The sequence below is a fragment of the Aquarana catesbeiana genome, linkage group LG01, assembly GCF_042186555.1.
Source record: "Aquarana catesbeiana isolate 2022-GZ linkage group LG01, ASM4218655v1, whole genome shotgun sequence".
Taxonomy (NCBI): Eukaryota; Metazoa; Chordata; class Amphibia; order Anura; family Ranidae; genus Aquarana; species Aquarana catesbeiana.
Genome location: NC_133324.1, coordinates 2,461,438 through 2,478,291, shown reverse-complemented (window position 1 = coordinate 2,478,291; position 16,854 = coordinate 2,461,438). Strand labels below are relative to the sequence as shown.

The 16,854-nt window shown below is 45.9% G+C and overlaps 1 protein-coding gene across 1 annotated transcript; it reads right to left on the bottom strand.

The window, feature by feature from the left end:
- Nucleotides 1–13,270: 13,270 nt before the first annotated feature.
- Nucleotides 13,271–15,522, bottom strand: LOC141124130 (beta-1,4-galactosyltransferase galt-1-like). Its single transcript, XM_073612208.1, has one exon. The coding sequence runs from the start codon at nt 15,511–15,513 to the stop codon at nt 14,254–14,256; it is 1,260 nt and encodes a 419-aa protein (XP_073468309.1). The 5' UTR covers nt 15,514–15,522; the 3' UTR covers nt 13,271–14,253.
- Nucleotides 15,523–16,854: the final 1,332 nt, after the last annotated feature.

The following is a 16,854-nucleotide window of genomic DNA, read 5'->3' as shown; positions in this document are numbered from 1 at the left end:
GATTCCAGGCCGAGGTGGAGGCTGTAGGAGAAGATACGTGAGCCCTCAGGGAAGTCCTCCTCAGGACTGATGGGGTGTACTATAGTGTACATGGACACAGAGGAGACCATGGAGGGGAGATTCCAGGCCGAGGTGGAGGCTGTAGGAGAAGATACGTGAGCCCTCAGGGAAGTCCTCCTCAGGACGGATGGGGTGTACTATAGTGTACATGGACACAGAGGAGACCATGCAGAGGAGATTCCAGGCCAAGGTGGAGGCTGTAGGAGAGGATACATGAGCCCTCAGGGAAGTCCTCCTCAGGACTGATGGGGTGTACTATAGTGTACATGGACACAGAGGAGACCATGGAGAGGAGATTCCAGGCCGAGGTGGAGGCTGTAGGAGAAGATACATGAGCCCTCAGGGAAGTCCTCCTCAGGACTGATGGGGTGTACTATAGTGTACATGGACACAGAGGAGACCATGGAGGGGAGATTCCAGGCTGAGGTGGAGGCTGTAGGAGAAGATACGTGAGCCCTCAGGGAAGTCCTCCTCGGGACTGATGGGGTGTACTATAGTGTACATGGGCACAGAGGAGACCATGGAGGGGAGATTCCAGGCCGAGGTGGAGGCTGTAGGAAAAGATACGTGAGCCCTCAGGGAAGTCCTCCTCAGGACTGATGGGGTGTACTATAGTGTACATGGACACAGAGGAGACCATGGAGGGGAGATTCCAGGCCGAGGTGGAGGCTGTAGGAGAAGATACGTGAGCCCTCAGGGAAGTCCTCCTCAGGACTGATGGGGTGTACTATAGTGTACATGGACACAGAGGAGACCATGGAGGGGAGATTCCAGGCCGAGGTGGAGGCTGTAGGAGAAGATACGTGAGCCCTCAGGGAAGTCCTCCTCAGGACTGATGGGGTGTACTATAGTGTACATGGACACAGAGGAGACCATGGAGAGGAGATTCCAGGCCGAGGTGGAGGCTGTAGGAGAAGGTACATGAGCCCTCAGGGAAGTCCTCCTCAGGACTGATGGGGTGTACTATAGTGTACATGGACACAGAGGAGACCATGGAGAGGTGATTCCAGGCCGAGGTGGAGGCTGTAGGAGAAGGTACATGAGCCCTCAGGGTAGTCCTCCTCAGGACTGATGGGGTGTACTATAGTGTACATGGACACAGAGGAGACCATGGAGGGGAGATTCCAGGCCGAGGTGGAGGCTGTAGGAGAAGATACGTGAGCCCTCAGGGAAGTCCTCCTCAGGACTGATGGGGTATACTATAGTGTACATGGACACAGAGGAGACCATGGAGAGGAGATTCCAGGCCAAGGTGGAGGCTGTAGGAGAGGATACATGAGCCCTCAGGGAAGTCCTCCTCAGGACTGATGGGGTGTACTATAGTGTACATGGACACAGAGGAGACCATGGAGAGGAGATTCCAGGCCGAGGTGGAGGCTGTAGGAGAAGATACATGAGCCCTCAGGGAAGTCCTCCTCAGGACTGATGGGGTGTACTATAGTGTACATGGACACAGAGGAGACCATGGAGGGGAGATTCCAGGCTGAGGTGGAGGCTGTAGGAGAAGATACGTGAGCCCTCAGGGAAGTCCTCCTCGGGACTGATGGGGTGTACTATAGTGTACATGGGCACAGAGGAGACTATGGAGGGGAGATTCCAGGCTGAGGTGGAAGCTGTAGGAGAAGATACGTGAGCCCTCAGGGTAGTCGTCCTCAGGACTGATGGGGTGTACTATAGTGTACATGAGCATAGAGGAGACCAGGAGGGGAGATTCCAGGCCGAGGTGGAGGCTGTAGGAGAAGATACGTGAGCCCTCAGGGAAGTCCTCCTCAGGACTGATGGGGTGTACTATAGTGTACATGGACACAGAGGAGACCATGGAGAGGAGATTCCAGGCCGAGGTGGAGGCTGTAGGAGAAGGTACATGAGCCCTCAGGGAAGTCCTCCTCAGGACTGATGGGGTGTACTATAGTGTACATGGACACAGAGGAGACCATGGAGAGGTGATTCCAGGCCGAGGTGGAGGCTGTAGGAGAAGGTACATGAGCCCTCAGGGTAGTCCTCCTCAGGACTGATGGGGTGTACTATAGTGTACATGGACACAGAGGAGACCATGGAGGGGATATTCCAGGCCGAGGTGGAGGCTGTAGGAGAAGATACGTGAGCCCTCAGGGAAGTCCTCCTCAGGACTGATGGGGTGTACTATAGTGTACATGGACACAGAGGAGACCATGGAGAGGAGATTCCAGGCCAAGGTGGAGGCTGTAGGAGAGGATACATGAGCCCTCAGGGAAGTCCTCCTCAGGACTGATGGGGTGTACTATAGTGTACATGGACACAGAGGAGACCATGGAGAGGAGATTCCAGGCCGAGGTGGAGGCTGTAGGAGAAGATACATGAGCCCTCAGGGAAGTCCTCCTCAGGACTGATGGGGTGTACTATAGTGTACATGGACACAGAGGAGACCATAGAGAGAAGATTCCAGGCCGAGGTGGAGGCTGTAGGAGAAGATACGTGAGCCCTCAGGGAAGTCCTCCTCGGGACTGATGGGGTGTACTATAGTGTACATGGACACAGAGGAGACCATGGAGGGGAGATTCCAGGCTGAGGTGGAGGCTGTAGGAGAAGATACGTGAGCCCTCAGGGAAGTCCTCCTCGGGACTGATGGGGTGTACTATAGTGTACATGGGCACAGAGGAGACCATGGAGGGGAGATTCCAGGCTGAGGTGGAAGCTGTAGGAGAAGATACGTGAGCCCTCAGGGAAGTCGTCCTCAGGACTGATGGGGTGTACTATAGTGTACATGGGCACAGAGGAGACCATGGAGGGGAGATTCCAGGCCGAGGTGGAGGCTGTAGGAGAAGATACGTGAGCCCTCAGGGAAGTCCTCCTCAGGACTGATGGGGTGTACTATAGTGTACATGGACACAGAGGAGACCATGGAGGGGAGATTCCAGGCCGAGGTGGAGGCTGTAGGAGAAGATACGTGAGCCCTCAGGGAAGTCCTCCTCAGGACTGATGGGGTGTACTATAGTGTACATGGACACAGAGGAGACCATGGAGGGGAGATTCCAGGCCGAGGTGGAGGCTGTAGGAGAAGATACGTGAGCCCTCAGGGAAGTCCTCCTCAGGACTGATGGGGTGTACTATAGTGTACATGGACACAGAGGAGACCATGGAGGGGAGATTCCAGGCCAAGTTGGAGGCTGTAGGAGAAGATACATGAGCCCTCAGGGAAGTCCTCCTCAGGACTGATGGGGTGTACTATAGTGTACATGGGCACAGAGGAGACCATGGAGGGGAGATTCTAGGCCGAGGTGGAGGCTGTAGGAGAAGATACGTGAGCCCTCAGGGAAGTCCTCCTCAGGACTGATGGGGTGTACTATAGTGTACATGGACACAGAGGAGACCATGGAGGGGAGATTTCAGGCCGAGGTGGAGGCTGTAGGAGAAGATACGTGAGCCCTCAATGAAGTCCTCCTCAGGACTGATGGGGTGTACTATAGTGTACATGGACACAGAGGAGACCATGGAGAGGAGATTCCAGGCCGAGGTGGAGGCTGTAGGAGAAGATACGTGAGCCCTCAGGGAAGTCCTCCTCAGAACTGATGGGCTGTACTATAGTGTACATGGACACAGAGGAGACCTTGAAGGGGAGATTCCAGGCTGAGGTGGAGGCTGTAGGAGAAGATACGTGAGCCCTCAGGGAAGTCCTCCTCAGGACTGATGAGGTGTACTATAGTGTACATGGACACAGAGGAGACCATGGAGGGGAGATTCCAGGCCGAGGTGGAGGCTGTAGGAGAAGATACGTGAGCCCACAGGGAAGTCCTCCTCAGGACTGATGGGGTGTACTATAGTGTACATGGACACAGAGGAGACCATGGAGAGGAGATTCCAGGCCGAGGTGGAGGCTGTAGGAGAAGATACGTGAGCCCTCAGGGAAGACCTCCTCAGAACTGATGGGGTGTACTATAGTGTACATGGACACAGAGAAGACCTTGAAGGGGAGATTCCAGGCCGAGGTGGAGGCTGTAGGAGAAGATACGTGAGCCCTCAGGGAAGTCCTCCTCAGGACTGATGAGGTGTACTATAGTGTACATGGACACAGAGGAGACCATGGAGGGGAGATTCCAGGCTGAGGTGGAGGCTGTAGGAGAAGATACATGAGCCCTCAGGGAAGTCCTCCTCAGGACTGATGGGGTGTACTATTGTGTAAATGGTCACAGAGGAGACCATGGAGGGGAGATTCCAGGCCGAGGTGGAGGCTGTAGGAGAAGATACGTGAGCCCTCAGGGAAGTCCTCCTCAGGACTGATGGGGTGTACTATAGTGTACATGGACACAGAGGAGACCATGGAGAGGAGATTCCAGGCCGAGGTGGAGGCTGTAGGAGAGGATACATGAGCCCTCAGGGAAGTCCTCCTCAGAACTGATGGGGTGTACTATTGTGTACATGGACACAGAGGAGACCATGGAGAGGAGATTCCAGTCCGAGGTGGAGGCTGTAGGAGAAGATACGTGAGCCCTCAGGGAAGTCCTCCTCAGGACTGATGGGGTGTACTGTAGTGTACATGGACACAGAGGAGACCATGGAGGGGAGATTCCAGGCTGAGGTGGAGGCTGTAGGAGAAGATACGTGAGCCCTCAGGGAAGACCTCCTCAGGACTGATTGGGTTCAGTTTTGCCGACCCCCTGATGTGAAATTTACTGGCTGGATGCCAAAATTTACAAATGGCACCATTTTTTTTACTGCCAAAAATCATGAAAATTACTGGCAGAGCCGCATTTTTTACTCACGCTACTAAAACACAACTAAAATGACAGTTTTCAGTGCTAAACAGTGCAAGGATCAATATTAGAACTAGAAACATATATCTAGTGCTATTAGTAATGTGTTTAAGTTACACAAAAGTCAAAAACCATATTTCTCCATTGACATGAAGGTCAGGTTACTATAACCCGGCCAGCACTGGGTTCCCCCCTTACATCCGAGTCTGCAGGGACCCCCCTCACAGTGAAAGGGAACTCTTATGTAAAGGGGAAGGCTGCAGGTCATGATCTAAGGGGGAACTCTGATGGAAGGGGAGGCTCTGGTGACCAGAGACCACTTTATATCAGAGTCCACTGCGTTCCCTTTACATCAGAGTTCCCACTTACATCGGGGTCTGCAGCATTACCCTTTCACTGTAAGGGGCAATCCTGCAGACTCTGATGTAAAGGGGAATGCCAGGAACTCTGATGTGGGGGGCACTCTGGTGACTAGAGACCACCTTCCATAGATTTTTTGGAATAATCTTTTTTTCAATTTTTTGTTTAGCTTTGTACATATTCATTTTTAACTTCCGTTTTTCGTTATACTTTTGTACCCAACTAATATTAATTTATTTTTTGGGTTCATATATATATATATATATATATATATATATATATATATATATATATATATATACAGTATTTAATATTTTCTATAGTTCTATAATTCATTTTTTGTTTGTAATTGTTTCCTTCTGAATGTCCCCTAAGACTCAATTTTTGATTTTCTCTGGGTTGTGTCACGCTCCATGCCAGGGTTTGAAGCTGTAATATCTTTGTTTTTGTTGTGTCTGTCTCTGTCCGGACTCAATATATCTCCCCTTTATAGTCCTGGACATACACCATCTTTGAGGACACAACATATATAACATCATTTTTGGTAGATACTCTATTAGCTTTTAGAATCTGTGAGTTCCATCAGATCTACACTTTTTACAGGTGCCCATGCGCATCCGAAATGTTACGACTTGCGTTCCGGGCTCACTAGGCGAGTCCGTCGACGTAGCAGTACTCAATGCGAGGCTTGGATCAAGGGTGCGCACGCGCATTTGGATCATTCATTATTTGCGATCCAGGCCCAATGCGGAAGTCCGCTGATACGGCAGGACTCAGAATGAGGCTTGGTTCCTTCTATGATACTATTTAGGGAGGTGATGCGATGCGCCGCCCGTGCCCCTGGAAGACGTAATCCGTTTACGAAACGCCGCGTAGGGCTGAACGACGTGTTCACGTCACCTCCCACCGATGTTGTGATACCAGCAGGACGGGCTGTCTGTGAGCATCCGGCCGGTGCTCCAGACCTCTTTCCATGAGCGTTCTTTTTCGATTTTACATGTGAGTGTTTACTTTATTTGTTTTTAATAAAGCCTTAAGATTTTACACTATTGGAGCGCCCCCCCCCCCCTTTTTTTTCATATATGATCATATTACTCTGCTGAGAACCCAAGTTTTTCCGTTGATCCATCCATCTACACCGGGGTCCTTGATGTCTCATCCCAGCGTTCCATCTCGGCTTCATGGTGGTACGGAGCAATAAGATCTAAACAGCTTACCCAGACCCTCTGTAACGGGGGGGTCATGGGTTTCTGGTAAGGGGCCAGTCACTCTACACATGGTGGTGGACCCAAGCATCCCAGCGTTCCATCTCGGCTTCATGGTGGTCCGGAGGAATAAGATCTAAACAGCTTACCCAGACCCTCTGTAACGGGGGTGTCATGGGTTTCTGGTAAGCGGCCAATCACTCTACACATGGTGGTGGACCCAAGCATCCCAGCGTTCCATCTCGGCTTCATGGTGGTCCGGAGGAATAAGATCTAAACAGCTTACCCAGACCCTCTGTAACGGGGGGGTCATGGGTTTCTGGTAAGCGGCCAATCACTCTACACATGGTGGTGGACCCAAGCATCCCAGCGTTCCATCTCGGCTTCATGGTGGTCCGGAGGAATAAGATCTAAACAGCTTACCCAGACCCTCTGTAACGGGGGTGTCATTGGTTTCTGGTAAGCGGCCAGTCACTCTACACATGGTGGTGGACCCAAGCACTTTTGTCCTCATTCAACAGGACCTTCACATCATTTAATCCAACACTCAGGTGTTATCATGTTCACATATGGACTCACATTGATTTTTCTTTATATATTTTTTATTGTTGCACACTAAGATTGTAGTTTTGATGTCAGTTTCATCGATGACATATTTATATGATATATGATTTTACACATATATTTGGAATCTAAAGGTGATTTAACTACCACTTATATATACATCTGTTTGTCATTAGCGCGATTCAATAGTTTTACAATGTTCATATTTTGTGTTTGTGTCACATATGGGAATTCGCAGCTTTTATAATATTTCATTTGTTACCTTTACTTGATTTTTTTGATTATTTAATTTTACTTATGCGCAGTTATTCCCCCTTTTTTTCCTCTTCCGTGTTTTGACGGCTCTTATATAGGTAAGGGCGGGGCCACCTGGCAAAATCTCCTAGTGACCCCGCCCCCCCTTGTAATGTCATGGATCGGTGCATGCTGGGCCTGCGATGTCACAAGGGGGCGGTGCCACCAGGTGATGTAGACAGGTGGCCCCGCCCCTTACCTATATAAGAAATGTCAAGCGGCGGAGCCTGTAGTAGGCGGCCAGCCTTCATAGTGGGTGGGAGCGTTTTTGTTTTTTTGGGTGCAGCCGGCGTCGTGATTGATTTACATCACAGGACACTATTTATCTATCTTTTTAAATAAAAGATTTGTCAAAAACTGTCCCTGTGTTTATTACTTTTTGACACTTTTTTTTGGTGAATGGGGAGGGGGGCCGGTATCTGGGGCCCCTTTGTTCAAGAGGACTTCTAGATTTCGATAAACCCCCCACCCACAGACCCCGACAGCCACAGCCCCAAGGTGCTTCTGGGGTAGGGGGGCAAAGCCCCCCTGACCCAGGGTACCCACCCCCCATGTTGAGGGCATGTGGCCTGTTATGGTTACAGTAAGTAGGGGGGCGCTCGCCTATCCCCCTGCTTTCCTGTCCTGCCAGGCTGCATACCCTGATAAGGGTCTGATATGGATTTTGTGGGCGGCCTACAACTATTTTGGGGTTTTTTTGGCGTTTTTTTCCTTATTTTTTAAAATAGCCGGATGCCGGCGATTGCAACTGCGAGTCATTTTAAAATGTGACTTGACTTGTTTTTTTTTTTTTTAGAAATGTCATTTTTGCTGCAGCAGGTTCTATACATGGTACGGATGCGCCACTTTACAGGCAGACTAAGGGGGCACTTTTTTGAACTTCAGGTGACTTTTAGTGGGGATGTGAACCGTCTCCACGTTTTGGAGCTTCAAGCTACCAAACCCTGAGGTGTAAATGGGGGCTGAGTGCCCAGATCCTGTAGAAAAAAAGATGTGAAGTTGTGGAGACCTGGATGGAGAAGACATCAGATCTCAGGTTACAATCCATCCATTCACTGATTGAGAACATTAAATCTGGTGATAATGTAACATTATATAGTATTCTCTGTGAAGATCTGAGACCTGGAGAGAGACCTGGAGAGGAACCTAGAGAGAGACCTGGAAAGGGTCCTGGAGAGGGACCTGGAGAGGCACCTGGAGAGGGACCTGGAGAGAGACCTGGACAGGGAACTAGACAGGGACCTGGAGAGAGACCTGGGGAGAGACCAGGAGAGGGACCTGGAGAGAGACCTTGAGAGAGAACTGGGGAGAGATCTGGAGAGGGGCATGAACAGAGACCTGGAGAGAGACCTGTCCAGAGACCTGGAGAGGGACTTAGAAAGAGACCTGGAGAGGGACCTGGAGACAGACCTGGAGAGGGACCTGGAGAGAGACCTGGAGAGAGACCTGACCAGAGACCTGGAGAGGGACTTAGAAAGAGACCTGGAGAGGGACCTGGAGACAGACCTGGAGAGGGACCTGGAGAGAGACCTGGAGAGAGACCTGGAGAGGGACCTGGAGAGAGACCTGGAGAGGGACCTGGAGAGGGACCTGGAGAGAGACCTGGAGAAGGACCTTCAGAGAGACCTGGAGTGGAACCTGTAGAGGGACCTGGAGAGAGTCCTGGAGAGAGAACTGGGGAGAGACCTGGAGAGGGACCTGAACAGAGACTGAGACCTGGAGAGGGACTTAGAAAAAGAACTGGAGAGAGACCTGGAGAGAGACCTGGAGAGAGACCTGGAGAGGGACCTGGAGAGGGACCTGGAGAGAGATCTGGAGAAGGACCTGGAGAGAGACCTGTAGAGGGACCTGGAGAGAGATCTGGAAATGAACCATGAGAGAGAACCAAAGAGGGACCTGGAAAGAGAGACCCGGAAAATCACCTGGAGAGAGATCTGGAGAGAGACCTGGAAAGAAACCGGGAGAGAGACCTGAATAGGGATGGGAGCGCACCCCCCCCAATTACTGTAACCATAACAGGCCACATGCCCTCAACATGGGAGAGAGAGAGACCTGGGGAGAGACCAGGAGAGGGACCTGGAGAGAGACCTTGAGAGAGAACTGGGGAGAGATCTGGAGAGGGGCTTAGAAAAAGAACTGGAGAGAGACTTACTGTAACCATAACAGGCCACATGCCCTCAACATGGGAGAGAGAGAGACCTGGGGAGAGACCAGGAGAGGGACCTGGAGAGAGACCTTGAGAGAGAACTGGGGAGAGATCTGGAGAGGGACTTAGAAAAAGAACTGGAGAGAGACCTGGAGAGAGACCTGGAGAGAGACCTGGAGAGGGACCTGGAGAGGGACCTGGAGAGGGACCTGGAGAGAGACCTGGAGAAGGACCTGGAGAGAGACCTGTAGAGGGACCTGGAGAGAGATCTGGAAATGAACCATGAGAGAGAACCAAAGAGGGACCTGGAAAGAGAGACCCGGAATCACCTGGAGAGAGATCTGGAGAGAGACCTGGAAAGAAACCGGGAGAGAGACCTGAATAGGGATGGGAGCGCACCCCCCCCACTTACTGTAACCATAACAGGCCACATGCCCTCAACATGGGGGGTGGGTACTGCGGGAGAGAGACCTGTTCTGCTATGCCCCCCCACCCCAGAAGCACCTTGGGGCTGTGGCTGTCGGGGTCTGTGGGTGGGGGGTTTATCGAAATCTAGAAGTCCCCTAGAACAAAGGGGCCCCAGATACCGGCCCCCCTCCCCATTCACCAAAAAAAGTGTCAAAAAGTAATAAACACAGGGACAGTTTTTGACAAATCTTTTATTTAAAAAGATAAATAAATAGTGTCCTGCAATGTAAATCAATCACGACGCCGGCTGCACTATGGAGGAAAATCTCTGAGGAACGTTTCCAACACCTTGTTGTATCTATGCCACCAAGAATGAAGGTCAAAGGGGGTCCAACCCACTACTAGCACGGGGGACCTAATAAATTGGCCGGTGAATGGATATTTATCCCTAAACTATATGAAGTTTTCTTCTTCAAAATATTAGATTTCGCTTTGATGAAAGTAGATGGACATTAATGGGTCCTCATCTTTCCATTAATTATCATGTTTCTGATTTTTTTATTGAAAAATACTCAATAAAAAAATGTTATTTATAAAAAATAATAATAATAATAATAATAACCCTCACGGGTACTCGTCATTTTACATATAGCCTCCCCCCTTTTATTCTTTTCCTATATATCCACTTTGAAGTCACTTACACCATGTATCTAGTTCATCCCCTTCCAAGGGTTGTATTATATATTTCCACCACTAGAGGTCAGCACTTCCCCTATAAGTCACAATGCATGTGAATCCACGTAAGGACCCGCCCCTTTCTGGCCAATTTTCTTTACATGTAAAAATGAGTATAGTTTTTGCTAGAAAATTACTCGGAAGCCCCAAACATTATATATATATATTTATCAGAGACCCTAGAGAATAAAATGGCAATTGTTGCAATTTTTTATGTCACATGGTATTTGCGTAGCGTTTTTTTAAACATAATTTTTGATGGAAAAATACAATTTAATGAATTTTAATGCAAAAAAAAATACAATATTTAAAAATCTCCACAGGCGACGCTTTAAAAGTTTTTAAATTACTAAGACCCCACAAACATTATATATTTTTTTTTAGCAAAGACCATAAAGAATAAAATTGCGATTGTTGCAATTTTTTATGTCACATGGTATTTGCGCAGCGGTTTTTCAAGTGCAATTTTTTTTGGGGGAAAAAATACACTTTACTGAATTTCAATGTAAAAAAAACAACATATAACTCCGTTTTTTTGGGTGCAATAAAAAAGATGGTGTGACACGGAGTAAATAGATACCTAACATGTCACGCTTTAAAATTGCGCGTGATTGCGGAAATGGCGCCAAACCATGATGCCTAAAAATTTCCATAGGCGACGCTTTAAAAGTTTTAAAATTACTTAGAACCCACAAACATTATATGTTTCTTTTTAAAGCAGAGGCCCTAGAGAATAAACTGGTGGGTTTTGCAATTTTTTTTATGTCACACGGTTTTTGCGCAGCGGTTTTTCAAACGCAATTTTTTTTGGTAATAAATACACTTTAATGTAAAAAAAACACAATATATAACCCTATTTTTTGGTGAAATATAAAAGATGACGTCACGCCGAGTAAATAGATACCTAACATGTCACGCTTTAAAATTGCGCATGCTTGTGGAAATGGCGACAAATATAACGTTTGCGGTGATACCTCACATGTGTGGTGCGAACAACGTTTACATATGTGTGCGCGACTTGCGTATGCATTCGTTTCTGCGCGTAAGCACGGAGGAATGGGGGCACTTTACCTTTTTTTAAATTTTATTTTTTTACACTATCCCTTTAATTTTTTATATTTTTTTTTACACTATCCCTTTAACTTTTTTTATTTTTTTAATCACTTTTATTCCTATTAGAAGGAATGTAAACATCTCTTGTAATAGAAATAGGGAGTGACAGGTCCTCTTTATGGAGAGATCCGGGGGCTATAAGACCCAAAATCTCTTCTTTACCTTTGAAAGCAAAAGAAAAAAAAAAGAAAAAAATCTGATATTATACTTTAAAAAAAAAATAGTTTACTTCCTCCCTAGACAGGAAGTGACATCATGACGCCTCTCTGGTCCTCCTAGATCATAGAGGTGATTGGAGACGATCTGGTCTTTCCTCACCTCTATGGTGAGCTGTTTCTCGGATTAGCTGGTAAAAAGGGGAAACGGAATTTCTTTTACAAGGAAGAGAATTGCCGGCTTTAAAAATAATACACCGGGGTTATGGCTGATTAGACGGCAAACCTCTTCAGAGCCGCAACGTATATATACAGGGCCTGGAAAAAGTATTCATACCCCTTGAAATCCCCCACATTTTGTCACGTTACAACCAAAAAAGTCAATGTATTTTATCATATCGCAGTGGTGAAGTGGGCGGAGTATTTTCTCAGCAGTAATGGAGAAGCTCCACTAAAAATGTTTTTTTAGCTTAGCTTTATAGCTATCACAAGGAGTGAACAGCGCCCCTTGTGGTGGCTTTGGGTCGGGACAGGTCCTCTTTATATAGAGATCAGAGGAGATCTACACAACGGAAACATTCGCTCATTAAATGAATCATTTCCCTTCATATTCGTTATGTTAGAATCATTCGATCTTCCCGATTCGTTTGGATATTTGTCATTTTCAAATCCAATCGAATTCGAAATGGAAACATATTGCAAAAAAGGTATAAAAGGTGAAATAAGATGATGATTCCTCTACTTAGGCTGCTTTATAGAATAAAATAGAATAAAATAAAACAGAATTGAATAGAATAGGGTAGAATCGAATAGAATAGAATAGAATAGAATAGAATAGAAAATAATGGAATGGCATAGAAAATACAGGAACAGAATAGAATTGAATAAAACATAATAGAATAGAAATAAGGTGATATACAGTAAGGTATAAAAGTGAAACAAGATAATGATTCCTACTTAGGCTGCTTTATAGATGAAAATAGAATAAAATAAAACAGAATTGAAAAGAATAGAATAGAACAGAATAGAGTAGAGTGGAATAGAGTAGAAAAGAATAGAAATAAAGAGAAAAGACAGGAATAGAATAGAATTGAATAAAACATAGTAGAATAGGAATAAGGTAATATACAGTAAGGTATAAAAGTGAAATGATGATTCCTACTTAGGCTGCTTTATAGAATAGAATAGAAAAGAATAAAAAAGAAAATAAAAGAATAGAATAGCATAGAATATAAAAGAATAGACTAGAAATAAGGTGATATACAGCAAGGTATAAAAGTGAAATAAAATGACGATTCCTCCACTTAGGCTGCTTTATAGAATAGAATAGAAAAATAATAAAATAGAATAAAATAGACTAAATGGAATCAAATAGAATAGGAAATAAAGAATAGAATAAAACTGAAAATAAATTAATAGAATAGAAAATAAAGAAATAGAATAGAAAAGAATGGAATAAAATAGAATAGAAGAGAATTTAAAAAAAATTATTCTTTTGTTTTCCAATCCACTCTTTTATATTCTGGTCTATTCCTTTATTTTCTATTTTATTCTCTTCTATTCTATAGTATTCTTTTACATTCTGTTTTATTCTATTCTTTCATTTTCTGTTCTATTCTATTCTGTTCTATTCTGTTCTATTCTATGTTATTCTGTTTAGTCTATTCCATTCTTTTATTTTCTATTCTAGTATTTTCTCTTCTATTCTATAAAGCAGCCTGAGTAGGAATCCTCATCGTATTTTCCTTTTATACCTTTCTGTATTTATTACAATATGTTTCCATTTTGAATTTGTTTTCATTTTCAGATTCAGTTCATTTGTTTCGTTCTCATTTATTTTGGATCCATTGAAATTTGTTACTATTGTGATTTGGAAATTTGGATAGATTCTGAATCTCTGAATAACGAAGATTCCATGTGAATTTCTATTGGTAATGAATGTCTATTGGAGCCGCGATCTCTCCTCTGTCCTCCAAGGCAGCCAATCATAGAGATCTGTGCGATCGGCTGATTCCCGGACTGTGCCGGCCGGGACAACACAGAACTGAACCCGGAAGTGAGGAGATTTGCTCCCGGCTTCATTCATCATAGAGGGGTTTGTAGAATGGATGTTCCTCCATCTCCTCTGTGGGCAGCCGACCATTTCCAGCAGTCCCGGGGCTCCTTGGTGGAAGAGGAGAAGCTGTGAACGGAGGCCGGTGGAGGTCGTATGTATACGGCCTAAGGACGGGAAGTGGTTAATCCCCCCACCAGTTTTGTACCTCTGTCTGTTTAATGAGCACTAGAGGTGAAAGCTAGAAGCAGAATTCAGGACCAACTGTTCATACTGTCCATGTCCATAATGATGGTCATGTTGTTCACGTTCACCAATTCATCACATGGATCTTCTTAGCAACAATTCCCACCAAGAAACATTCATTGAGAAATGTTCTGTTTTCAGTCACGTCCTGGTCTTTGCATTTCAGAATAGTTGGGAGGATCTATTACTGAGAAAAAAGTCTCTGAATCACCTTATCGATGTTGGGCACTAAAGACATATTGTACCTTCTCAATATATCATCGGGAATGAGGTGTTCTGAGGTGATGTCGTTCCTTATTTTGTGTCTACAGTGGAAGGTGATGGCCATACCTGATTCTATATTCACCCAATTTCTGCTGTGTTTCAGAGCTGAGTGGATGGAGGTCTGAAATACATCCCTGGGGTTCACAATCATTTTGCGGTTATTAAAGACATTCCAATCAATAGGTTCTCGAAAGCTGTGACGGAGAATATTGACCCCAGGAATGTGAGACCACAGGTCAAATCCAGAGCTGTTGACTGAATTCGGGAAGACGTGATTCTCAACACAGAAGACACTTGTATCTGGGTGTTTATTCTGGAGACTCTCCATCAGGGATGACCAGTCCCAGTCCTTGACTGGAAGAATAATTTCATCAATGTCATTGAGGAGAACAAACTTACTTTTGTACATGTTCCTGTATAGACAATCATTTAGGGATGCAGTTTGTCCAAAATATCCAATCTCAGCATTGAGTCCTTTGGAATATCGCCATTCTATTGTTGTCTGGAGATGGCGGTCTATTGGCCATGGCACCACCTCTAGAGTTCCTTCATCAATGTAATGACGTAACACCTTATCTACATCCTGGGAACAGTTGGTGTTATAGATGGTGACTCTGGAGGCCCCCAGAATCTTGTACATCTCAATACTCTGGATCATCTGGAGGACATTGTTGTAGTTTCCATACAAAGCAGAAATACAGATGGTGAAATTGGAGGAGATTGGTTGTGGTGGACGGTTCCTGACTTCAAACAAAAGATTCTGACTTGTATTTGTGGAATCAGTTGAAGAGAAAGACAGATAAGTGTAATCACAGCCAGAAGGTTCTGCACATAGAAGATCTGCTGTTCCATATGGGAACCCAAATCTGTCACTGTGAAGATCTATTTCTGCCCTGACAGAGATGTTCTGATTGGAGGAACAATGGAAGATACAGTAGAGTTCTTTCACAGATACATGGATGATGGCGATGACCCGGACTGATTGGCCAAGTCTAGGCTCATAATACGGGGAGATGATAAATGTTCGACTGTCCAGAGCTGTAATGGTGTCTGTGGCAATAGGAGGTCCATGAGATCTCATCTTCGGATGTCTGATTTCCACATAGTAGGAGTAAGAAATGACAACAATGCAAATAAATATGGATATTGTGAAGAATATGACTCTTTTATATTTCCACATTCTGTTCTTCTCAGGTGATCACAGCTGTAAGAAGATAAGAAAGAGAAAGTAAGAGCATAAAATAAGTTCAGTGAGGTTTAAATCTGTAATCTCGATTCAAATGAAATTGCCAATATACTCAAGTCCCATCAGTCTCTGTACCAGAGGAGCTTACACTCTAATATCCCAACATTACACACTATTATCTGTTTGCCTCATGTAGGAGTATGGCGGCAAAGCAGCTCTCCTGCGCGGGATCATATAACTAATACGTGATCCAGCACTTCCTGGTAGGGGGGTGCACGCCCACGGCCGCCGTGCCGGCTGTAATTGGTCACAGTACAAGCCGATCTTCAGGTGCCGGCACCCACTGATTGATTACCAGCACCCACTGTTAAACGAGGAAGAGCTCTGTAAATGTAGAGCTCCATCCTGTCAGAGGTTCCTTTTTTTTGTTTCCCTGCAAAACACATCCCTTAGTAAAAACACCTCACCGTGAATGCACCAAGTACTGATAGGCACACTTTTAACCCCTTGATTGCCCCTAGATGTTAACTCTTTCCCAGCCAGTGTCTTTAGTACAGTGACAGTACATATGTAGCACCCTCTAGTGTGTGCTACTAGAGGTGAAAGTAGGCAAACTATAGTCTGGCCCAGGGATAAGCCTGAGCCATGGAATCTGGGTCAGTGTTATTAGAGTTCAGGGCTGGATGACTCTTCCTGGCAGCTCTCTGGTCCCTCCATCCATTTCTAGAATGTTGGAGAACATTCCAAAAAATAGTGGGTGGAGGCCAGGAGGGGTTGCCTTGAATATTTAGGGGCCCTTAGCCAATTTCCAGGTTGGGGGTCTGGCAGAGAACTAAGGAGCTCCTAAATAGATATGGGCCATGCCAGCAGGGGAGTCGGGTGGAAGATGGAGATTGGAGAAGCAGTGCTGAGGAGAGGCTTTCGGTTGCCCTTGAGGGACCCCTGCTGGGGAGGGGTTTTTACCTCTGGCTTTTTATTGATCTTTATGTAATCAGTGCAGTTTGAGTTGTGTCATGTTCTTATAGTTCTTGAAGTTGCATTTATGAATGAACATAGAGTTGGTATTGGGAGGTGGCCATGATATTGTGATTATGCAGCTTCCACTTTCTGATTGTATTTAACACGCACCCAGTGAAGAGCAGGGACACTCGAAATTGTTGTGTATTATACATGTTTATACATTAATAAAAGATTCATGTAGAGGATGAACATGAGAGGGGATGGAGGGTTGGGTTACTGGAGGTACTGGTGGTGAGGAGGAAGAGGACAGTGGTGCTAAAAGTAAGGAGAAGGTTTGGGGTGCTGTAGGTGAGAAGGGTTGGGATGCTGGTGGTA